At 34.0% G+C, this 23,985-nt stretch overlaps 3 protein-coding genes and 1 pseudogene across 3 annotated transcripts; 1 reads left to right on the plus strand and 3 right to left on the minus strand.

Annotated features, from left to right (window-relative positions):
- Positions 1 to 248: 248 nt before the first annotated feature.
- LOC125848130 (ATP-dependent Clp protease proteolytic subunit-related protein 3, chloroplastic) lies at positions 249 to 10,008 on the minus strand. Its single transcript, XM_049527943.1, has 10 exons — positions 9,646 to 10,008; positions 8,839 to 8,940; positions 6,535 to 6,657; positions 5,657 to 5,716; positions 5,140 to 5,236; positions 4,957 to 5,030; positions 2,597 to 2,650; positions 2,430 to 2,513; positions 2,185 to 2,310; positions 249 to 539 (listed from the first exon to the last, which is right to left on the minus strand). The coding sequence occupies exons 1-9, from the start codon at positions 9,928 to 9,930 to the stop codon at positions 2,209 to 2,211; spliced, it is 981 nt and encodes a 326-aa protein (XP_049383900.1). The 5' UTR covers positions 9,931 to 10,008; the 3' UTR covers positions 249 to 539; positions 2,185 to 2,208.
- Positions 10,009 to 11,943: 1,935 nt separating this feature from the next.
- Positions 11,944 to 13,941, minus strand: LOC125848296 (stress-related protein). Its single transcript, XM_049528150.1, has 3 exons — positions 13,785 to 13,941; positions 13,430 to 13,654; positions 11,944 to 12,467 (listed from the first exon to the last, which is right to left on the minus strand). Exons 1-3 carry the CDS (start codon positions 13,821 to 13,823, stop codon positions 12,051 to 12,053), a joined length of 681 nt encoding a protein of 226 aa, XP_049384107.1. The 5' UTR covers positions 13,824 to 13,941; the 3' UTR covers positions 11,944 to 12,050.
- Positions 13,942 to 15,625: 1,684 nt separating this feature from the next.
- LOC125847999 (uncharacterized) lies at positions 15,626 to 20,647 on the plus strand (annotated as a pseudogene).
- A 793-nt stretch (positions 20,648 to 21,440) lies between these two features.
- Positions 21,441 to 22,496, minus strand: LOC125848243 (uncharacterized). Its single transcript, XM_049528077.1, has 2 exons — positions 21,993 to 22,496; positions 21,441 to 21,881 (listed from the first exon to the last, which is right to left on the minus strand). The coding sequence occupies exons 1-2, from the start codon at positions 22,341 to 22,343 to the stop codon at positions 21,441 to 21,443; spliced, it is 792 nt and encodes a 263-aa protein (XP_049384034.1). The 5' UTR covers positions 22,344 to 22,496.
- Between the last annotated feature and the right edge of the window lie 1,489 nt (positions 22,497 to 23,985).

Below are 23,985 nucleotides of genomic sequence, written 5' to 3' on the forward strand. Positions count from 1 at the left end.
TCTACCTCGTACCCTACTTTGCTCATAGGAATACAATGTCATACAGTACATTATGAAACAATACCTAACAATCATCCAAACAAAGTGTAATTCTCCAAAATTTAGAGCATACCGTGAATTTAATAAGAGTGTATTGTTAAGTCCGACTGGTTGATGACTCAAGTTATCGCCACAAATTTCTCACGAGATGACCTTTTCCAATTATTCAAGGAAAAATAGGAAATAAAAACGTGGTTAAATTCATAATCTAGAAAGAAAAAAAGATTTGCCCATGAGCTAATAATTGTGTGACTCACTCACAAATTCAGAAAACGACAACAATTTGTGTACAATGCTTTTTATCCAAAGCAAAAATCCTATTCTTGGTTACTATGTAGTATCTCATCATGATACTTGTATAATCTTGGAGAGCTACAGCGAGTGTGTACATTTCAAGATTTGCTCAAACCAGAATTCTCTCATTTGGTAACACTCTTTTCTTGTGAAATGAACAAGAGTTTCAGTCCCCTTGACGGTTGAAATGCTTCCGTCAATATTCCCTGTCAATGAATAGCTAAAAGAGCTTAGCAGAGATCATGAAGTCTAAAACAATTTGACAAGATAGCTGCTTCTCCAAAATATATTCACTACTGAACGCAGTGTTGTATGATACCTGACAAACCAAGAAACCGTATAAACTTGACTCATTTAACACTAGAAAAGCGAAAATCTAAAGGATTCAATGAACCCTCATTAGAAAAGTAAAACAGGATGGAAAATAACATTCTTGTTAACCAGTTTTAAATGGTGTGATGTCTAGTTGTGCACACCTCGACTATTCCACAGGCACCAGATGACTTTACTCAACAAGGCTTAGGCAGAAGGAAACAAATCACCTTTATGAGTGTCAATATTCAGTTTGTAAAGAAAGCAACAGAAAAAGAAAAAAAAGTGTATTTGAATTGGTCTATTAACAATGTGCAAGTGAAGCTCCATATCTTTATTTCTAATATGGCATGTAATTATTTGATACTTAAACATAGAATATTTATCATATGTTGTTTATTTAAATTCAATATATCTAAACACACATAATTTTTGTCATGAAATTCAACACACTCTTTCAAACTCAAAGTAGAGAAAACAACTTGAGTTTGCTTGTTTGAAAACCTAACAGATTGCCACCAAAATTCATTAGGATAATGCACAATCATCAAAAGGGAAAGACAAGATAGAATTCTTCCTCTAATGGAGTCTTCAGTCATTTGCAATTTGCACAAATAGGAAGTGATTCTTGTAATAACTTGGAAATCAAAAAAGAAATCAGTCACTAGAAAGAGGTATGGTTTGCGAAATTTCTACGCTAACATAATTTGAATTGGTGAAACAGTGACAAGAAAATACAAAGTTAAGAGGAGGGTGCCAGCTGCAGTAGCTATTAGTAGCATTGTTGTCATGCAGATGAACAACGCCAGTCTCTGTACAGAGAGACAATGGCTATACAGTCATTGGAAAGATGAGCAAGTGCTAATACTTAATAGCAGAGGGAGGAAGGTAGCCTAGAAGAAACAGTGCCAAACACCATAAAGAAGAAAAGAAAAGAAAATCACAGCCTGGTATGCTGCATAAGGCCAGGCTCTGTTGGCAGGCAAAATTTCTTAATATCTACTTAGGTCGTAGAGGCTCTTATACCATGTGAGAAAAGATAAGTAGTAAAACATCCATTGAAGAGATAAACGGTGCCAGTAGCTAAGAGAGTAAGGTCCACTGCCAAAAAGAGGCAGTGCTAAATTCCGAAAAGTCGAAAAGAAGAAAGAAAAGACGAAATTTCGGCCAGGCACCTGCTCACCGAATTTCTTAAGTTTTTACTGAGATCATAGAGGCTCTGATGCTACGTGAAGCAAAATCGATCATGGATTAACTCAATCCAAAATCTAAATCAAAAGGTGAAAATTGCCTAAAACCACAAATAGACTATAAATCATACCCTCAACCAAGGTAGGACTCTTAACAGTTAACACTGATGCACACCCAAGACTGGACATTTGGATTGTGGATAGCAATAACATAAGGGCCCAAACATCGTGAGAAAGCACTACCCGCAGATCTTAGTTTATATATAAACCTAATTTTAGTTTTTGTTTTGTGTGCTATACTAACCCACATTTACCTACTGAAAAGACAAATAGGGGAAGAAGAGAATACCATCAGATTATATATTGAAAGGACCTAAATAGCATCAGCAACTTTGATGCCTGCCTTATTGTCCCACACCTCTGGTGCATCAACACTTGCCATAATCTGCTCCTGCTCCTGGCCACGCCAAAGAATCTGAAACCCAAGAACTGGTGTTAGTCAGAAAAGCCACCCGATAAACCTTTAGCACCTCCAGCAACTTCAGAAGACATTTAAGACATGACACAGTTGGCATAATAATGAAAGTTGTTTACCTTATCAATAACGCCAAATTCTCTAGCTTTGATAGAATCCATGTAATATGGTCTTCTCATAACATTGGAAACAGTCTCTTCCGACTGGTAAGATACAACAGCAAATGTCATTATACCTTCTGTTTGATTTACAAATGGACAACACGCAAGAAATGTTCACTACTAACATTTTCAGTATGTTTAGCCAAAAGCTTGACTAGTGTGTCTCTGTTAACGATTACCTGCAAAAGAGAATAATCAGCTGATCGATCCCAATAGAATATATTCACGTTCACAAAGGAAGAGCTGATGCCTAAGTAAGACAGCTTGCAATGAGCTCATCCAGAGGTAGTTCAGTTTTTTTTTAGTTTTTTTATGACAAGGGAAACCCGCAGCCGCTACTCTTTGGGTGCGCACAGAGTAAAACTCCCGCTCCTATGCAATAGCTCACAAACCACATAGGAGAGGTAACCTGCACTAGGCAAGCCCAGTGCGACGAGCTCGACCCAGAAGGCAAACCCCTTGCTTTCGCTGGCAAGGGGTTTCGAACTTGAGACCTCCAACATGGAAGTCCCAAGCCCAAACCACAGGGCCACCCCGAAGGGTAGAGGTAGTTCAGTTTTAGATGGATTTATTTTGAGAAAGTACTCGGCATCCTTTGGGTACACTGAACATGATATGGAATTCTGAATAAGCCATAATTGACTAAAATACCCTTAACTAACTAGCATGTAGTTTACTTTGTAACAATTTTAAGGTTACACACTTAACAATCAATTGTATGTTCTTTATGTTTAGAACACGCAAGTCACAAACTTTGCATGTATTCATAAGTGTGTGTGCACACACATCAACAAAAGATATACACATGCAAGAAGTGGTGGAGCCAGAAATTTATTAAAGGAATTAGAAAAATACTAGAGTGCCACACTTAGGATTACCGATGATTAAAAGCAACTCTCTCTGCCACTATATTTCAACCTTCCCTTCTAATTAAAGGGACTCAACAATTCATATATAACCAAAAAAAATTGTTTCTGCCCTATTTAATGTGGTACAGTTTTTCGGCAAAGGATTAAATTGAACCCCCCTGCCTCCCTTTAACTCAGAATCAGCATGCAAGAAAAAACACCATATATTAATGCTAAGCTAACGGAACACTTTATAACAGTCGAAGCCTTACTCAACAAACAATAGGGCAACATGTTAAGACCACGAAAGTTTCAATATCTATTGATATCATGAACTCTCTTTCAGTACCCATTGACTAGAAATATATAGCTACTGATCAATACAAAGGAATTTGAAGTTCTTGATGTAAGAACTTTTATCAACTTGAAAAAATTAAATTGGCACAATGACGTTAAATCTTAGGTCCAATTACTCACAGTCACACCTCCAATCTGGCCTAGGTAACTAAACAGACCTCGCCTCCTCAAACTTAAAGGTGTCAACTAAGATATATTTACTAAAAGACCCTCATTTCTATAATGTTTTCATGAGAATTTTTAATTAAAACTTGAGGAAAAGAAACAAAGCCGAAACAATTTTTTAAACATAAGGTAACCTTATCTAATGGAATCAGCAGATAGACCAATTGGTCAAGGATTGAGCTAACCCAATCAAACAAAACCTCAAATGGCCTGGAAGCAAATCTGGAGAGTCAAAGTGCCACAAAAAGTGGCATGCTTCACCTGGCTGCTAGCCAATGAAGCAGTTCTGGCATTGGGCAATGTGGCCAAGAGAGGTATATCTCTATGCAACAGATGCTCCTTGTGTGGTAAGGATACAGAGACAGTAAAACACCTCTTTCTACACTGCAATTTCACTGACCAACAGTGGCAGATTTTCCTTAATCTCAGAGGCATTTCCTGGAGAATGCCTAGTAAGATTGATGAGACTCTTTTCAGTTGGGAGGAGGCTGGAGGATGATCTCTGCTTGTATATGGTGGACTATATGGAGAGAGAGAAATGATAGATGTTTTGAAAATAGGGACAACAACCTGCAGGAAGTCAAACTTAAATGTATTTTGTTGTTCTGTTTTTGGTGTACAATGTCTACTCCAATGAGACTGAGTCAATCATAGATGTTTTAGGGTCCATCTAGTTCCTGGTTTAGCATTGGAAAGACTAATCTTTTCTTCTTTTTTGTAAATATGGTTTTTCAGTACTAAGGTAGTACTGACTGAAATCCAAATGTTACTAGTGTCAAAAAAACAAAACCTCATATTTTTCATAATATCTTTTAGGTAAACAAAAATGTTTATTTGATGGTGAAACTGGCAACAAATTCTTCATTTTTTTATGACGTCATAGTCATTTAACCTTACAGAATGTGATGGCAAGGACAAAAAATGCCACATAGAAGATTCCATAGTTCCGTTAAATAGAAGGCCGATCAGAATCTAAACAGTAAGTAAAAACAAAAGCATTGATCAAAGATTTCACCAACAACCATCATACCCTAAAGCTCTACTAGTCACTACCATGAAGACACATCTGTTTTGTAGATTAAATGAAAGATAACTGAAGAAGACATCACACTAACCTCCTTTGCCCGGATATAAACATCGCTGGCCTGCATTAATCCAGATGATGGTGCACGGGGCTGTTGAATCATGGCTGAAATAGAACATCACCCAAACAACATGAATCATCAAAAAGAAAAAATTGAAAATGAAAGAAAATCCATGCTGTCAAAATTGTAACTAAGAACAAGAAAACTTGACACCTTTGGCATGTGGCATCATAAACCTTTTGCCCTTAGTACCAGCTGCAAGCAATAGACATGCCTGACCTATGGCAGCACCAACTGCAACAGTGTGTATCTGCACGGGTAATTAACAACCTGAGAATCCTTACAAAATCATAAATGGAAAAGTCTGATATATGCTTTCAGAGGTAAACATGAAGCTTAAATTTCAATGTACTTGCTCTGAATGCCTAGAGATTAAGGAAAACAACTAACTATAGATTGTCCCAATTAAGTTTGACACAAAGACTGCAACCGACTTTGAACAAAGCCAAAACTCTCATGCAGATTTAATACAATCACACGGAAAAGAAAAGAAAACTAACTTATCTTTTAACAAAATCACAAGTCAAAAGGTGAATGTTGTCTTGTTCTTATCCAGTAAATTTGACTAAAAAAAAAGGAAAACCTAGATAAGGAAAAATCCTACATTCTCATGCTAAGATTAAAATGGAACACTTTCTAGCAAGAACTATTTTAGTTGGTGAGAGCTTACCTCGTTTTGAAGTTGCATCATGGAATCATAAATTGCAAAACCTTCTGCTTCCATACCAACCTACATTGATAAAATATCCCAAGATCGGATAATTTGAGCATAACATCGACCCCAACACCAAACACCCGTAAGTTCATTTGAAATTTAATAATGTATTTTGTTTTCATACGTATTAACAAAGACCCATATTTTCATCATCTAGAACCATCTAAATAACATAATAAGCTTTTCCATAACTTCAAATTTACATTAATTTATAGTCTTAGTTTAAACTTTATAGTCTTGCACAAATTAACCCAATAATACTCCCCCTGTCTCATGTTAGTTGTCCACTTTTCTCTTTACAGGCCTCCTAAGAAATCATAAATAAAAGAAGTATTTTTACTAGTTTACGCTTTAACACTTATTAATACACTTTATTTATGTGCCTTATCCATCAATACCAAGATTAACAATGGAGGAACTTTACAATCTTATAACTTTCAAAAAGAACTAATATCAAGGGGAAAATGAGAAAAAAATAAAATTATATCTTGATTTTAATAATCGACAAGTAATTTGGAACAAATACTTTTAGAATGTGGAAAAATAATATGGGATAGAGGGAGTAATAAATAATAATTCAAGTATCTATATTTTTTTTATTAAGAAGAATGTACAAAGCATTAATGAGGTCCAAGAAGTCACACTACACAGTACACATCAATTAGGAAGGGGCAGGTGGGAGTGGTTTTAGGTAATTAATGAGGGTAATATGAGAAAATGCAGGGTAAAGGTAACTCAGCAACCACGTGTAAGCATAAACAATGAGATTCCTATAATACTCTATGAGGACTACAGGAGAGAGGCACTGAGCATGCCCCTATATGAAAACTCACCGTTTCACCATCATCACGGGTAGTCCCAGTAGAATTTATGTATAGATAAATTGGCGCTTTAGGATCCATATACTGTAGGTACATCAACTCTGCAATCACAAGCTCTGTGACTGCTGACACCAACTGAAAAGAAAAATCGTGATTATTTTGTGCTAATGAAGAAATGAAGAGTAAAGGGAAGTTAACTGAACTGCACATATAAGTAGCAACGCACAAGTTGTTGCAAACCAGACTAGAAATTCAGGGTGTCAACATATTTACAATATTCATGTGTGCAAAATTCAATTGCCAAAGAACCGTATAACATATCCCAAATGGCCCAAACTTGGGCAAAACTAAAAGTAGTACATCAGATGGAAATTCCAAAAGTCCAAATAATGAAACAAGTAGGTATCAAATTGTTCAGCTCTTTGCAGATTAAATTAATATGAAGCCATGTAAAAAAACTTCTCCGTTTTAGACAGTTTACCTGCTGTAAAACGCATATAAACCTTAGCTAGTTAAGCCTACTACAAAATTTTTGCACGCCAAAATTAAGATGGTCATTTGTACCTCTAAATCAAGTAACCAAATAAAGACACATAGATTGACATGGTATGATCAAAAACATCTGGGCATGTTGCCTTGAGTAATTAACAATAAATCATCTTTCACATGGTTTATGTTTCTTTTACAATATAGTTTCTGATGTAAACCAGATAACCATGAGCATCCCTGTCACCAGAACTTACATCAATGAACCTATGATGACAAATATAGTACATATATCAACTGGGAACGTTAGCATCATCCTCAAAGTAAGATGAAGTTAACTATTAATAAATTTAATTTTAGTAGTATAATTACAAGGTCTTGTGACCTTTTCCTTGGGCCTTGTGTTTTTTATAAGCCATAGGAACACCCCTACCTTTACAAGTAAGAGGGAAGGTATGTATACACACTACCCTTCCCAGACCCACTCATGGGATTACACTGTGTTTATGTTTGTTGTAGACTTGTAGTTGTTGTCACGGAATGCAAAACTATGTTTCCATTTAAGAAAAATAAACACATCTTGCAATAATCCAACAAGGAAAATAGGATAGTTGAATGGGACAAAACTAAGTATTCTAAAGTAGCAAACATGTCTCACATTTTTCTTTTCTCTTGGAAAGGCGCCTTCAGATAGGGCATGAGAACCTTGTTAATAAAATGGAACAGCACATACAAGAGACCCCAACTAAAGCAGAAAGGTTGCGCTGGAGAAACAAAGTAGTTTCTTTGAAGATCTAACAGCTATGTTATACATATTGGGATGACAATGTCCAATCCAAGCATCTCAAAGAAGTGTCTAATTTACTAAAAAGTTATGTAGGTATTAGTAATGCAGGGATCAGTTGTGAGGGAATCTACGTATTAGTTATTTATGTATTAGTAATACATGTATTAGTCATTCAACCTTCTATCATACATAAAATAATACATCACTTATACATGTATTAGTTATGCATGCTTTTAGAAACAAAATCAAACACAATATTAATTTTATACATGAATAGTCTACCTCTTTAACTAGCTACCAAACGTGGTATTCCCTCCGTCCCATCTTATGTGGCACTTCTCGAATTTTGCGATTCAAACAAGTCTATCTTTGACCGTAAATTTTTCATAGATCTTTTAAACATTTAGAATTATCAATTATTATGACTTATTAGTACTTTTTACGTAGTTTACAAATATATAAATTTCATTTCAAATAAATTGAAGATTTCATGCACAATTTCATATCCCAGTACGTAGACCATAGATCATCCTGATTTTACCAACTTCAACAACATCGCGTGCACCAGCCAATTCTCTCCTTCCATCGATCTTGAGGAATCTTCTCGACACAAAATAACATTACATTCACCATTCAATACAAGGATACCAACCAAGAAGTGCCCTTTCTCATCAACACATTTCTTATTTGGCTTTTTATGCTGACTGCTAGCAAACAGAACAAAGATGGATGCATCCAAAGTTGTCAAAGGCAAAAAGCGTGGAGAAAGATCAAGTATCTGTAGGGACTTTAGTTATATAATTTTTTGTAAGAACATGATTTTTATGAGGAGAAAGAGTGGAACTTGGAAGGGGCAGCAAATCTACCAGAGAAAGAACAACAAGGCATTAAAGCACAAGAATGAACTAGGATAAGATGGTAGAAGGAACAAGTTGAATGTTAGCCTTTATTTCCAAACACCTACTTATGCGAAAACGTTGCAAAAATCACTAATAAGCACAGGTTAACTCAGAAAATATCAGATGATGAAGAAGAGGACATACCGGCATGCCAATATAAACTATTCTACCATGGAGCAACATAGAGGGCAAGTCTGGTGGAGGTGTACTGGCTCTGTGCTCATTGTATGATACTGATCTCTCCACCTAATTCAAATAGCAAAAACACAGACCAAACAATACCCATCAGAATATAATTAAAACAAAAACAACAAAAAAGCTTCCGATACATTATTAATTTGCTTTACATATAATCAGTAACATTAAAAGGGAGGAGAACAAAATCATCCCAAAACTAAAATCAAAATGAATTCAAATCACACCAAATGAATTCAGTTCAGAACAGACTCCTAACAACATAAGCATCCTATTGCAGCCGCTTCTTTCCTAAACAATCTCTAATAAAATCTACAAAAAAATTGATAGAAGATAAAAAAAAATGCTGTCCGAAAAGAAGAGAATGTGAGAGTCAATAGTCTGAATCTATACATAGATTTCTTATTCTCTAAAAAAAATTACATATCTATGAAATACATAAATAGCAGAATACTCTAATTGACAGCTTCCTTTCTTCTTTCTTTTTTTCTGATGGTGGAGAAATCTCCGAAAGGTTCACGGCGTATGGTTGGATATTCAATAGATAACGGTCCACTCATCTACCCTTCTCCACTCAAATAGACAAGGTACAGTGGCTTGCGTTAACACATTTTTTTTAGTTAACAATAATACTCAGAAAATATTTGAAAAAGATGTAATCAAAGAAGACCGTTCTACTATATTGCCAACAAATTGGGAGTTGGCACAGAGACTAACTATTAAGCATTTAAGCCAGTGAAAAAATCAACTACATACCTGAGCAGGAGTAGCCATAAGCTTAGGGGAGTCGTAAATGTCCAAAAATGGCGGCATATCAGAATTTTGAGGCCGAGAGAAGAGTGCGTCTGGATTATTTGCAGCAACAGAGGCAAGCTTACTTAGAAATGGGTCCTTAGGGTTAAAAGGAGGCATCGGAATGTTTGAACTGCTATTGCTATAGGCTGCACAGCGAATGTTGAAGCTACGGTGTTTCAGCGTCATCGATGAAGACGAAGAACATGGAATTGAGGACGCCATGGGCAACCGCAAGCACGTGGCCATGATTTCTCCACGGATGAATTTTGATTCTTCTGGTCTCTTTCAACGGAAGCTTGAAAGGAAGAAACTGAGCTCTAGAAGTATAACCAGTGAGGATGGGGAATTTGGATAGTGTGACTTAATCAGGTCGGGTCATGAGAGATCCGACCAGTCCATGTATCGGATTGGGCTTATAGCTCATGCCGTTAACCTGCGGTCGATAATGGGCTCTTAATTACCATTATTATAAGAAAAAAATTACGTAACTCTTAGAAACTATATTTATCAAACGGATAATTTCATGTATAAATTATAGGAATCACATATTATAAGTACTAAATAACATCCTATCCCTTCTAGTTTTCTATTTACCAAAAATCCCTTAAAAATGATGTTTGGGGGATACATAGCGTTGTGCACGGGATACATTAGGTTTGATACATTCCATATAGCGGGATACATAGCGTTGTGCACGGGATACATTAGGTTTGATACATTCCACATAGCGGGATACATAGCGTTTGATACATTCCACATAGCGGGATACATAGCGTTGTGCACGGGATACATAGCGTTTGATACATTCCACATAGCGGGATACATAGCGTTGTGCACGGGATACATAGCGTTTGATACATTCCACATAGCGGGATACATAGCGTTGTGCACGGGATACATAGGTAAATAAGGGATTTTTGAAAATTTTGAAATAAATAGGGATAAATGGATATTAAGGTAAGTAAATAAGTGTAGTTAAGTAATTTATCCTAATTTCATTAAACTATTAAACACAATGATACTAACGCTTTTTTCTTTTGCTGATGGATACAGCTCGGTTGAGGTAGTTTTTGGTGATAATATAAGTGCATCTCATAAAAAATACAAGTGTGATACACTCAAACACAACAACATACAAGTGCTTTTAGGGATAGTTGGGGAGTTTTTAGCGATGATACATGTGTATCTCATAAAATTTAAGTTTGATACACTCAAATACAGTGACATATACAAATGCTTTTTTTTTTTTTGTTCCCCACCCAATATTCGATACTTACATTGGAGTCCAACTAAATATGGATTCGCACCAAAAAGTCCCACATTGGGAGTAAAACACTCCCTAGATATATAAACTGTAAGTTGCATGTGTAGCATTTTCGGGTGTGTTGAAGAATTGAAGTGCACTTGCTATATGTGCTCATATAGAACGGGATACAATATATTTTGCTTGGATATGGTGTATTCAATTAAATTATACGTATTAATACAACTAAATTGAGCAAACATATAAATCCAAATATACTTCAAACTATAATTATTTATAAAAACTCTCCCTCTTTTTTTTTTTTTTTATAATCTATTGGTCCAAAACATAAGAACTCAGCAACTAAATTTTATTTATTTATTGGAGTTGTGAGATTTCACACCCTTGCCATATAACAACAAAAACTAACTTTTATTTATTTATTGAAGTTGTGAGATTTCACACCCTCGCCATATAGCAACAAAAACTAAAAATTTATCTATTTATTGAAGTTGTGAGGTTTCACCCTTGCGATATAGCAACAAAAAAAATGTTACCCGTCTCGTTTGATACTACAATTTAGACTATCTTCGAATTTATCTGCAAACACATTCTTCACAAACTATCGTCTTGGTGAGCAATCGCCCCAATGGATACACTTTAGTCTTTTGGAAGAAACATATTCTTCATAATCCTAAAAAAATAAAAGAATAGTTTTTTTTGGGAGGTTGATTGGCCCGTGAAAATATCAAATATTAAGTAACAGGACTATATGGTTTCTTCAATAACCCATCATTCTACGTTCTGAAAAAATCCCAAATTTACAAGTACTTCGTAGGAAGTTGTCTCCCCTTTGTAAAGGCACTTTGATAGTCTTGAATGAATGCATTTTAATATAGAAACTGAAATCTTACAAAAATATTGCTTATGTTGATCAGAGACTCTCCCGAAGGGTAAAAAAGAATTCCCAAACAACAATGAAAACCGAATAGGCAAAAACACACGATATACTTCACACAGTAAACAAATAACAACTGTTTCAAAGCACTCCAGATCATATGGAGAACCTCACATAGAACAAAACTACTACTTATGAATCATTAAGTAAACCAGTAGGTCCTTCCTAGCTGGAAGCCACAGGCTGAGTACTGAACACCTTAGCAATCTTCTCTGTAGGTACCAATGGAAGATATGAAGCAACCTTGTATCCCTTCTCTGCTGTTTGCTGAACCATCACATTGTATTTCTCGGAATAGTAAGCAGCTGTTGGAACAACGGCTTGAGTGACTTTAGGAACAATGGGAAACCTGTTGAGAGAGAACCAAGCTGATGCAGCATATTGCTCGGCCATTGGTTCGTACTTGGTGTAAAGTCCCTTGGCAGTGGGCTCATACTTGGCATACACTGTTTTAGCAAGTCCTGATGCAGCTCCCATCACACCAGCACTTTTGACATCAGCTGCAACAGAGCGAGCAGCTGCAGGAGCTTGCTTGACCATAGGGGGAACACGAGTCTCAATCTGACGGACAGACTGATCAACCTGCAAAAATGGTTGAATTCATGTCAATCACATATGTCAATATGGTGCAGAACTTCAAAGCTACAACCCAATAAATGGTAAGAGAACTGATCCAAGATCCAAGAGGTTTCAACAATTTGACTCGATGTTTGTAATAAAAACTTGGAGCATTTCAACGAACTGTAGGATAGACATAGACTAATATGATATTTAACTACAAGATATGCAGTGCCATTAGCTCTATGTTTCAATCACACCCTGCCCCTATTTTCACACAAGGAAAAGCTGTGATATACTTTATACATCAGTCTAAGATTATTATCAGATCCACTGACCACCATTATGTACATACATTAGACACCTGAATGCCCCCAAAACAAAGGCAATCTGCACCACAACAGCCCTAGATTTTACAACATTTGGCGAAATCTGAAAAGCATTCCCATAATGAGATCCTTTGATGGGGAATTGTATGCGACGGATTAACAAGATGTGAATGTTTTTTAACTAAGGCAGTGTCTAACAACAGAAGTTCACCACCAACAACCAATACGTCATCACCCTTTAACATCCAATCCTAATCATATACGCTAATTCAATCTCTTCCAAGTGCACATGCCAGAAAATGAATAAATTAAGTCCATAACGTCTAACCTATCCAAAATACACCCCAAGTAATTTTTGCTGCAATCCATGAAATTCATAGAATAGATTTGACTAGTACAAAACTAGCAAATTTCAAGTTTCTATTTCAAAAATGCGGATTCAGTATTATTGTCATGACCCAAGAACATCAACAAACATCAGGACTTCGATAACAACACCATGAAACTAATCAATCCAGAAAATGTATGTTCCAATTGTGAAATAAAATATAATAATAACAAAAAATGTAGAATTTTCATCTCAAAAAGTGAACAATAATGCAATTCAAATACATTTTAAGAAATAAAATTCCATTGCAATCATATAAGGAATTATACCTTGCGGTCGACAAATTTGAGTACTTCGACGGGAACATCATGAAATTTATCATAAACAGGGCCAACAACGGTCTTGACGGTGCCTTCAACAGTCTGAACACCAGGCTTCAAGGGACCAGAATTCTCTTTAGCGTAACCATACACCTTCACCACACAGAGCGCCGCATGAATCATCGCCACTTGTAAGAATTCCAAATACTTCAATTTTTCTTCCTCAATCTGAGCCTTCATCACAGAATCAAATTAAAAAAACACAAATCAGACAAAAAAAAAAGGCAAAAATTTCATCAAATCAAAAATCGATACAAACAAGAAACCAATCGAAAATGAAGATTTAATTTGAAATTCAAGTTACCATCTCGGGTTGTTGAGGCATATGGTTTGTTTCGGCCATGATAAAAGATCACAGAGATTTCGATATGAACGAAGAATCGCAAATTGAATAAAAGTTATGAAGAAAACGTCGATTGGGGTTTTGTGTTTGGTTAGCGTTCAGCGTAGGGGCTTATATAGTACGGGGGGCACGCATGTCAAGGAGAGTGGACGGGCAAGGAAACTTAACCGCGTGGCCAATGAGAAACCGACTTTCTTTATTCCGTAATTTTGTGCTATTTTAGCTCTATTGTGTGAAGGTGGTGGACTTTGCTGACTACTTGTTGGCTAAGTCATTTGTGAAGTATTTATTTTAATTTATTATTTGCCCTTTTCACCATCTTGTAGAAGTCGAGCTAAATTTAATATCATTGGTCCATTTATATGAGATCATGATGATAAAATGGGGGAAGAAATATGAAGTTATGATTTTAAATTGTTTGAACATGTGATTTGGGATTAGGATTTGAAATTTAAAATTTTTTTAAAAAAATAATTAAAATTTTAAATCATGATTTTAATATTTTTAAAATGTAAATTTCACTTGTTAATTTATATTTTATAAAAAAAAACTCATCATTTTAAATTTTTTAGAATAATTTATCACGGTGTAAAAAATTATCCATATTAATTGAGTATAGTTTTTTACTTGAATCCAAAATATATTGGAAGCAAACTTTTTATCTTTCATAAAATAAAAATTAGATTGTATGTATACTAGTTTCTGCAAAATACACTAATAAAATTACACCTAATATGTTATTATATTGTTTGTAATTAAATTCGTACTAAATTGCTAATGAATAAGAAAACTAATGATTTTAGCTTAGCGTTTATTTTGTGCAGTTTGATTTGCATTTCGATTTCACCCTTTCCATTAGTAGAAATGTTATTCATGTGATCCTAATTCATTGAAGAGGATCAATAGTAATAACAATATTGTTTGAGGGTGCAAAACATTAACATCATCAACTTTGACCACCAACGAAAAGAAAGTTTAAAATAATTATTAAACTAGAGATGTAACCTTTTCTTTTTTTTAATAGAGAGCGTTTTATTTTAAATATTAAATTTTTTTAGAAATTTGATTTTAGTTAAACTTCAATATGAGTATTGAATACAAGATGAAAATAAATTTAAAAAAAAAAAACACATTTAGTAATCTGCTTAAATAATTAATAGGAAAGCCCCATGCAGAAAGTTTGTAGTCCTATGTTCAATCTCAATTTTCACAAAGAAAAATGCAAAATAAATTGTGTCTCCCACTTAAATTACATATATGAAGTCACCAATTAGCCGTCTTTTTTTATCATTCCTTATTATAGCAACTTTTTGTGGAATTATTGCATGTTTATCTTCATTCATCAAAACACTATAAAAAGTATATTTAAATTATGGACAAATTACTTAAATACACAACACTTCTTTACCTATTATCAATATTTTCCTACTATTTTAATAAAATACAAAAATCCCTTATTTCCCCCCAATTCAACTAAACGGATACTTTATTTGTTTGAAGCAAAATCAAATCTTTCCCATTCCCTAAATTTCGCCCCCAATCTCTTCCATTACAATTTCAGTTATCAATTTCAAAAAAAATTGAATTTGAAAAGAATCCTATCACTGTTAAACCGGATTCGGAGTTCTAACTAGGGTTTTTCATCTTCTTCATTGTAATTTCCGCCATTTTTTTTCTTTTATTTTGTATCAATCGTTTTATCTTCCATTATGCATCTAACATCTAAATAATCTCTAATGTTTTCTTCAGAAGATCCGAACAATAACGATTTCAGTTCTAAAAGGTTGGCTATTCCGATAACCATGACAAGTTCAAGTTCTATCAAGAAAAAATCGAAGAAGAAAGTACATGCAACTACTTCAAAAGATCCGAAAACCCTCCAAAAAAGGGGTAGAAAGGTTGCCCCACCCATTGTTCGACCAACATTACCAAATGTAAGCATACATTTTTCCTAATTTTTATCATATATCTTACCCCTGTTTTTCCTAAAAATCTGATGATAAATAATTTTTTTATTTTTTTATTAAGTATCATCTGTGAATCGTGATTTTATTTGGTAATTGCTGAATGTATAAAAAGTAAGAGAACTGTATTTAAGTTAAGTACTTAAATCACATTTTTTTTGTAGGTCAGATTTTGGTCACTGTATATAAGGAACAATTCAATTTGTGTACATTTATGTTTTTTTATGAAGTAGTTTTTATTTAGTATCAAATGAAATGAATATTATTGTATATAAGAAAATTGCTTAATTCAACAATTTTGCATGTAGTTTGATTTTTGTACTGTGAATCATAGTTAATGATAAGTCTCCATTGAAGTATACAATATGATTGATTTTGTGTACATATTATGTCTTCTTGTTTTTTAGTATCATATACTTTTTTATGATTGATAAAAATCATTTATGTAATTGCAGAATGTCAGTTATGTAATTAAACATATTCCAATGAACTGCTTAAAGTTTGGTCCTACCTACAACTCCAATTTTATTGAAGATTTAGTACTGTCAATAAAGGACCAGGGTATTGAGTTATTCAAGGATACCATATTTGCCCCATACCTTAATATCCCTAAATGCAACTATCAAGGTCAGATTACCAAGTGTTTATATCTGTTAGAGATTGAGCAGGGCAATCTAGCTAATGAAATTCACATTCGTCATGCCAAAGGGAATGTCTTGATATTTAGTATCACAGATTTTGCAATTATTACTGGTTTGAGATGTAAATAAAATGTCAAAGATTTTAATTATCCAGCTTCAAAAACCAGTAGGCTTGTGCAAAGATATTTTCCTAGTCCAAATTATAATGTGAATAAAGGTCGCCTGGTAGATCGTTTTATGCAAGGTGGTTGGGACAACAATGATGATGCCATTCAGATGGCTATCTTGTTTTTCATTCACACATTTTTGTATTCCCAACTTGGGGATGCACCAATTCCTATTGAAGATTTCTTCATGGTAGAAGATGGTAGCTATGAAGAGTACCCGTGGGGACAAGTGGCTTTTACAAAGTTAATGAAATCTTTTAGACAAGAGTATACATCCACCAAAAAAATGTATCGTTTGAATGGACTCCCATACGCATTGAATGTCTGGATATATGAATGTGCGTCTGTACTAAATAACGAGATAGCCGTTAAAGAAGGAAACGGTATACCAAGGATTTGCAATTGGCAAGTTGTTGCTCCAAAGCCCAAATTTGAGATGTGCATGGATACCATATTTACTGAGGTATTAACTACATAACAACATTTTTACTTCACTTTTTTAAGTATGCGATACACTATTAATTTAATTTTAATGTGTTTTACTATTTGTTCGTATAGATTGACTGTTCTAACATACAACCAAGTCCTGAGGAAATCAGATCACTTGATTTACCGGATAACAACCATGTACCTTCAAATCGACCAGATTCACCAATTGTTAATAACGAGGAGGTGCAACCGGAGGAGGTTCCTGGTTTTGAAGACTTCTCATCAAAACCTTCGGATCAATTATTGAGGAGATCAACTCGAGTTCCTAGCTCAGGATCTACCCCACCCCGCAAAAGAATAAAGGCTGTACATCCACATAAATATAATTTGTCCCACCTCACACAACCACATGAGCAACCAAAACAGTCATTTCAATCTCCAAGTTCAGAACCAAAACCAGCTGATAATGTATCTGGTGTTCCTCATAATACATTCTCTGGAAGAACAACTTTTGACAGTGCAGGAATGGAGGATCTGAAGATGTACATGAAGGGTTATGTAAGTAAACATTAGATTTAAACAATTGTTTATTCATTATTAAATCCATTTTATATGCTCAATTTAAGTACAGGTTGACAACAAATTTGGAGCTCTTGAAAATAAAATTGGAGCACTTGAGGAGTTAATAAAAAGCAATCAGTCTGAATTGCTGAAAACGGTTGGCGCGAAAGATAACAAAACTGAAAAGGTTATATTTTGATTTTCTGGTTTCCTTCTCAATTTTATGGTATACTGATTATTTGGATGATGAAGGATATTGGAGGCGTTTCATCATCACACATGATGGATGATTCTGTAGAGAAAGGTGGTGTTGATTCACAACCCAAGTCTGATAAATTCGATCAACAAACCATTTCACCCATACAAATGGATTTTGCAACTGTTGATGATGTCGATGAACCTGCTGTGGAGGTTGGAAAAGAAAAGGTTTATGAAGACACTGCTCAAAAGGTGTGTATGTATCTGATACTTAATTTATTTAAACATGTATTATTATGTTTTTAATCATTTAAATAGTTTAAGAATATATCATGGTTAATGGTTGATACTTTAATTTATGAAATATATGTTTCTAATTTGTGTATCACTTACTGTACTTTACACATTAATAATGTATATGATAATGTACTTCCCAACTTTATGGTATATTGATTTTGCAACTGTTGATGATGTCGATGAACCTGCTGTGGAGGTTGGAAAAGAAAAGGTTTTTGAAGACACTGTTCAAAAGGTGTGTATGTATCTGATACTTAATTTATTTAAACATGCATTATTATGTGTTTTAATCCTTTAAATATTTTAAGAATATAGCATGTTTAATGGTTGATACTTTAATTTACGAAATATACGTTGCTAATTTGTGTATAACTGAATGTATTGTACACATTATTAATGTATATGATACTATATCTATATTTTTTGTATCATGCATATTAATATTCTAACATTGTCAGATACTTTATTTTGTATTATACTTTAATTGTTTTAACTTGCACATATAAATGTACAAACACATAAGTATGATACATCCATTAAGGAACAAGTAATGCAAGAGTCAAGTGTGCTTCTATCCACAACACTCTATAATGATCCTTCGGTAAATGTGATTATTCATGATAAGAAAGTAGAAAGCGAAAAGTGTTTTTATTATTATACATTAATTATTTTTGAATAAAAAAACATAATAGTAGCTGATATTCTCTTTATTAGGATGATGGTGCAGATACAATTCAACAAGAATTCGAAAAACATGCTTCAAATTCAGCAGTTGTTAATACATCGGTATGGTTGTAATTTGTTACTGGAAAATGCAAACAGTTCCCTGATGTGGCATTATTTTTTTTAATGAAAATTGTAATATTTTTGTTATTTACTTGACATCATATAGGATTCTACTACATCGGCCTCCATTTCGTCCGGAACCGAATTAGCTGTAGATGCACTTGTATATGGACTTCCAAACCAGCCAATTAATGTCAAACCTCTGAGTGTACTCCACCTAACCGAATGTGATGATTTTCTATCTGACAGCCATATACCCACCCAACTTCCAGGAGATGAGCATGCACCGAATACAAATACAAAAACTCCAGCTCCTCGTAACAGAATGCCTTCAAAGGTTTTGCAGTCTCCCTATGTGAATTCTTTTGGATCAAGTGATAAGGGCAAGAAGAAAATAGACGATGACATCCGCCCATACACTCCATTTGAAGATTGTCGTATCACATATCAATTCTCGTCAGGGTTAATGCATGAGTTCTTAGAGTGGATACAAAAGGGACTCCTCAGAACACATGCGAAGAAGTAAGTTTTTCTTATTAATGTATCTTTATAATAATTTTTTAAAATTAATATAATATTCATTTCGACTTTAATCATTCTTATAGAAAACCATTTGAGGACAAATATAGAGGCAAATCTGCTCTATTTGGTTTTGACCATATAGATTTTATTGTCGCATGTCCTGCTGACAAGAACTGGTTTTATACTATGTCATATCCAATGAAATGCTGGACTGATCAGGTACGTTAAGCATTCAAATTATGTATATGATACAAATGTAACATGTTTAATTTAAAATAAAGTATCAGATTATTGATTTGTTTTTCTTTTTCTTCTATGTATCATTTTTGTTTCATATTGTGCTGATTATATAAAAAAAAATTCTTTATTTTACAGCACATAGATGTAATTTTTTACTATCTACGTAAGAAGTCAAAATTAAGAAGCATGGATCAGTACTTATACACTACGGTCAACTGTTTGTTCAAGTCATATATAGACATTGTATACAAGAGGTATCATTGCTCTTCTGCAGATGATACTTTTAGTGCACATGAACATATTGATCGTGGTGTTACGGTATCTGCTTATGAAAGGTCTATCAAAGACATCATAAGTGGGTTTTCGATCCCAGCTGCTTTACCATGGCATCTAGTAGATGAGGTTTATATTCCGGTTAATTGTGGCGAAGATTTTCATTGGGTATTGGCTGTGGTTGTTTTAAAGGAAAGGTTAATACGAGTGTATGACTCGTCTATGGTATCAAGGAAAAAAGTTTATGCAAAAGAGATAAAAAAGTTGTCTGTAATGCTTCCAAATTATCTTCATGATAGTGGATTCTTTGATAAAACGGGAAGAACTGATTGGGCATCAATGGAGGCATACAAAGACAAGGAAATTGGTGAACTGTTGGGTCCACAACATTCATTTGAGGTGGAATATGTTCAAGACATTATGCAACAACAAAGTGATAGCCTGTTAGTATTGTAAAATAATTTGTTTACTTACATATTTAATTCACTTTTTTAATGTATCTACTTTTTGTTTGCAGTGATTGTGGAGTGTATGTAGCTGCTTTTGCTGAATATTTGAGCGATGAAATCAGCATTCCATCTATAAGTTTTCGGAGTGACTATCTTCGCAATAGATATGCTACACTCTTATGAAAGTATGGTATGGACAAGTTCAAGGCGGGATATGTTAGCGATAGTGATGATCCTACAAGGCCGAAGAGTTTCTACACTATACCAGCAGAATGTGGACTGATTAATATAGAATAGTTATGTTTTAGTATTGTGTTGAAGATACGATTAATTAGTATTTTGTAATATTCCTTCCCTTTCCAACACTTTTTTTCTAAGTATTTATTAAATTGAAGACTGTTTTTATCAAAAAATTGTATTCCAATTTTAATTATTTTTCCAATTTATGTATCTTATACACCAATACTGCCGCTACAATATAACTATCATATACATAATATATGATACTATATATTCCATAATTGGGTCCACAACTAATTTTCAATTTATTTAGTATCTATTAAAACATGTGGTAGCCTTGATGCAAATCACAAATTATGATAACATATTATTTTCAGATACACAATATCCATTCAATTATTATGTATATGATACGCAATTACTATCAAATTATATGTTACAATTGGTACAAAAACAATTAAGTTTCAATATATTTAGTATCATTTAACATGTTGACTCTTGTAACAAATTTTTATATAAAGATATAAAGGTAATATCCTATTGTGTATCAGATACAAAATATCCAAATAATTATTACTTATATGATACACAATTTATCCAAAATATATTTTGAACTAGAACGTATATGATACTAAATAAAACATCACATAACTTAGTTGTTAGATACAATCTGTTATGCACTAGGTATAAAACAACTTATCGCAATATATTTTAGTATCAAACAACAGTTTGTCTCTTGTAACATTTAGATAAAGTTAAAAATCAAACCAAATGATAATATCATATTAGCATATTCAAAATATCCAGAAATTTAGTACACATGAAGCAGGAAAATCCTTAAAAGTAATCTTCAAGAATTTTTTGGAAAGAAAGTACATGTTCTTATATTGTGACCTTCTTTTCCACAATGTCCACAACAATTCGTTTTTGTGCTTAGCTTTTCGTCAGGATTTTTCTTTCTATTTTTTCTTGGTCTACCAGGCATTTTTTTGTATCTTGGTGGCAAGACGATTTCTTTCAAAACACATTCCGGAGCTGTCCAATCATTTTTGTCTGGCATTGGTTTCATTGGAACTGCATAAGTATTTGCTAATGCATCATGTTTATAGTAATTAGAGCAGTAGGGGTGTACATCTTTAATATTCTTCTTCTTCAAAACGGCCATTGCGTGCGCACAAGGTATCTCGTCATGTTGAAATCTACCACATGAACATGTTTTTCTCTCAAGACAAACAATGTATCTTATCCCACCTTCATACACTGAAAAAATAAACTCAGAAGATGCAACAACCTGCAATTGTTTACAAATTAGAGATATATCACATGTTTTTTCATTTAGTATACATAAAAGTATAATTAGAAGTAAAGTTAGATACATAATACTTGTAAGATAAATATGTACCTTCATTGTTGCACATTTTGAAGCGTTTATAATCAATATTTCTTCAAATCTCCTCCCTAATGTTTCCTTTGTATAAGATGCTATTTCTCCATTTTTGCAATTCCAAGAACCAAATAGAATTCTAGCTTCTTCCAGAAAGTCTATAACAGGTAGTTGTCGTGCATCAACAAGGCAACCATTGATACATTCAGCTATATTTGAAGTCATCATTCTTCTACGGTTCACTGTTGCATGAGACCTAGACCACCTCTCATAGCCAGTATCTTGAAGATACTCCTTTACTCTGCCATCTATTTTTTCCAATTTAGCCATCAATTTTTCAAAATCCTCTTTTCTATAAGCCTTTGCCATTGAATAAAACAGATCACTTAGTATGGACCTGCTTCTCCTAAAGTTTGAACAAACATTTTTCCAGAGGTGCCATATGTATGCAAAATGAGGAACATTTGGAAAAACAATACTTACACCTTTCTTTATGCTTTCATTTCTGTCAGATACAACACACATTTTATCTCTCTCACCAAATGCTTTTTTAAACTGTTGAAAGAACCATATCCATGAACAATCATTTTCCGTGTCAACAATTCCATAAGCTAAAGGCAATATGCAACATAACATAGAAACACAAAACATTAATTTCCAAAACTCAAACCCTCTCATCATTGGCCTTAATGATATAAAGTTCTTTAGTATCATATACGTTCTAGTTCAAAATATATTTAATGATATGAAGTTATTTAGTATCATATATGTTCTAGTTCAAAATTATTCTATATATTGCAGAATATTAAAGTTACTTCAATAAATAAATAAATTCATAAACAACCTAATATACCTGCCCCATCGAGTGTACTTGCCGATACAAATGTCCCTCGGTAAGCTCCGCTAAGATGTGAAGCATCAACAACAACAACAGGCCTACAAAATTCAAACCCTCTCATCATTGGCCTTAATGATATGAATAAATACATAAACTCATTTTTTTCTGACTTGTGCATCCTTATATATGAATTTGGATACATAGTTTCCAGCATATATATGTATCTTGGCAGCTGTTTATATCCATCAGCAGGCTTTCCTCTGATCATTTCCAATGCTCGCTCTTTAGACCTCCATGCTTGCTGGTAAGAAATTTCAACTCCATATAGTGCCCTAATATCAGTAATTATATCATTGGGAGTATGTTTCCTTTTATGATTCCTCAATATTGGAGCTGTCACACCACTAACAAACCCAATAGTAGCTTGTACCTTACTTAATACCCTATCCCTCAATGGACATCTATGTTCACTATTAAAGTGAAACGACCCCAAAAATGCCCGAAAATGTGCTTCGAAAACACCTATAATTGTAATTTCCATATATCTCAAAATCCGTGCATGATTTCAGAAATTCGACTTCATATTCTTATTCAGGGGGTCAAATTGAGTGGGAAATGGATCTAACCCGAATTTTAGAGCAACCGTATCAAAATTCGAAAATCGCAAAAAATGCGATTTGGAGTGTCAACTTTAAAGAGGCATATCTCTTAGCACACAAGGAACTGGAAGGGCCACCACCTATTAAATTAAAGCCCTTTGAGTTAGCTTTCCAATGCAATTGGTTTCACCTCATTCCGAGTTAGGATGAAAGAGTTATGACCATTTTCGTAAAACCTGTCCGGGCAGAATTGCAATTTCCAGAGAGCTAAGTTACTGTAGCGGGCAGGGGACGTTTTTCTTTTATAAAAACGAGGATTGTCCCATACTTAGTTATATTTCTTTCTAGCTTCAAAACACTCAAAAACACTCTCTAATCCCTCTCCAAAATTCCACCAAGATCTTCAACCAAATTCAAACATCTCAAGTTCTAATTCCGGATTCAAGACTCAATCTCAAGCATCAATTCTCCATTCCAATCTTCATCAAGGATTCTCCAAAGTTGAGGTATGTGGGTTGATTGTGGAAACCTTCCTTTCCACAAGTCCAACCATTTATCCTCTATTTTACTTCAA

The sequence above is a fragment of the Solanum stenotomum genome, chromosome 1 (assembly GCF_019186545.1).
Source record: "Solanum stenotomum isolate F172 chromosome 1, ASM1918654v1, whole genome shotgun sequence".
Classification (NCBI taxonomy): domain Eukaryota; kingdom Viridiplantae; phylum Streptophyta; class Magnoliopsida; order Solanales; family Solanaceae; genus Solanum; species Solanum stenotomum.

What these genes read in the sequence shown, in the direction of transcription:
- LOC125848130 (XM_049527943.1), bottom strand. Translation starts at nt 9,930, where the DNA reads ATGGCCACGTGCTTGCGGTTGCCCATGGCGTCCTCAATTCCATGTTCT. An exon ending in TGATGCAACTTCAAAACGAG is followed by an intron (nt 5,237 to 5,656) that starts GTAAGCTCTCAC and finishes TTACCCGTGCAG; the next exon opens with ATACACACTGTTGCAGTTGG. An exon ending in TTTATATCCGGGCAAAGGAG is followed by an intron (nt 2,651 to 4,956) that starts GTTAGTGTGATG and finishes TCTCTTTTGCAG; the next exon opens with GTAATCGTTAACAGAGACAC.
- LOC125848296 (XM_049528150.1), bottom strand. Translation starts at nt 13,823, where the DNA reads ATGGCCGAAACAAACCATATGCCTCAACAACCCGAGATG. An exon ending in TGCCTCAACAACCCGAGATG is followed by an intron (nt 13,655 to 13,784) that starts GTAACTTGAATT and finishes TCTGTGATGAAG; the next exon opens with GCTCAGATTGAGGAAGAAAA. An exon ending in TCAAATTTGTCGACCGCAAG is followed by an intron (nt 12,468 to 13,429) that starts GTATAATTCCTT and finishes CCATTTTTGCAG; the next exon opens with GTTGATCAGTCTGTCCGTCA.
- LOC125848243 (XM_049528077.1), bottom strand. Translation starts at nt 22,343, where the DNA reads ATGGCAAAGGCTTATAGAAAAGAGGATTTTGAAAAATTGATGGCTAAA. An exon ending in CAAAATGTGCAACAATGAAG is followed by an intron (nt 21,882 to 21,992) that starts GTACATATTTAT and finishes AAACAATTGCAG; the next exon opens with GTTGTTGCATCTTCTGAGTT.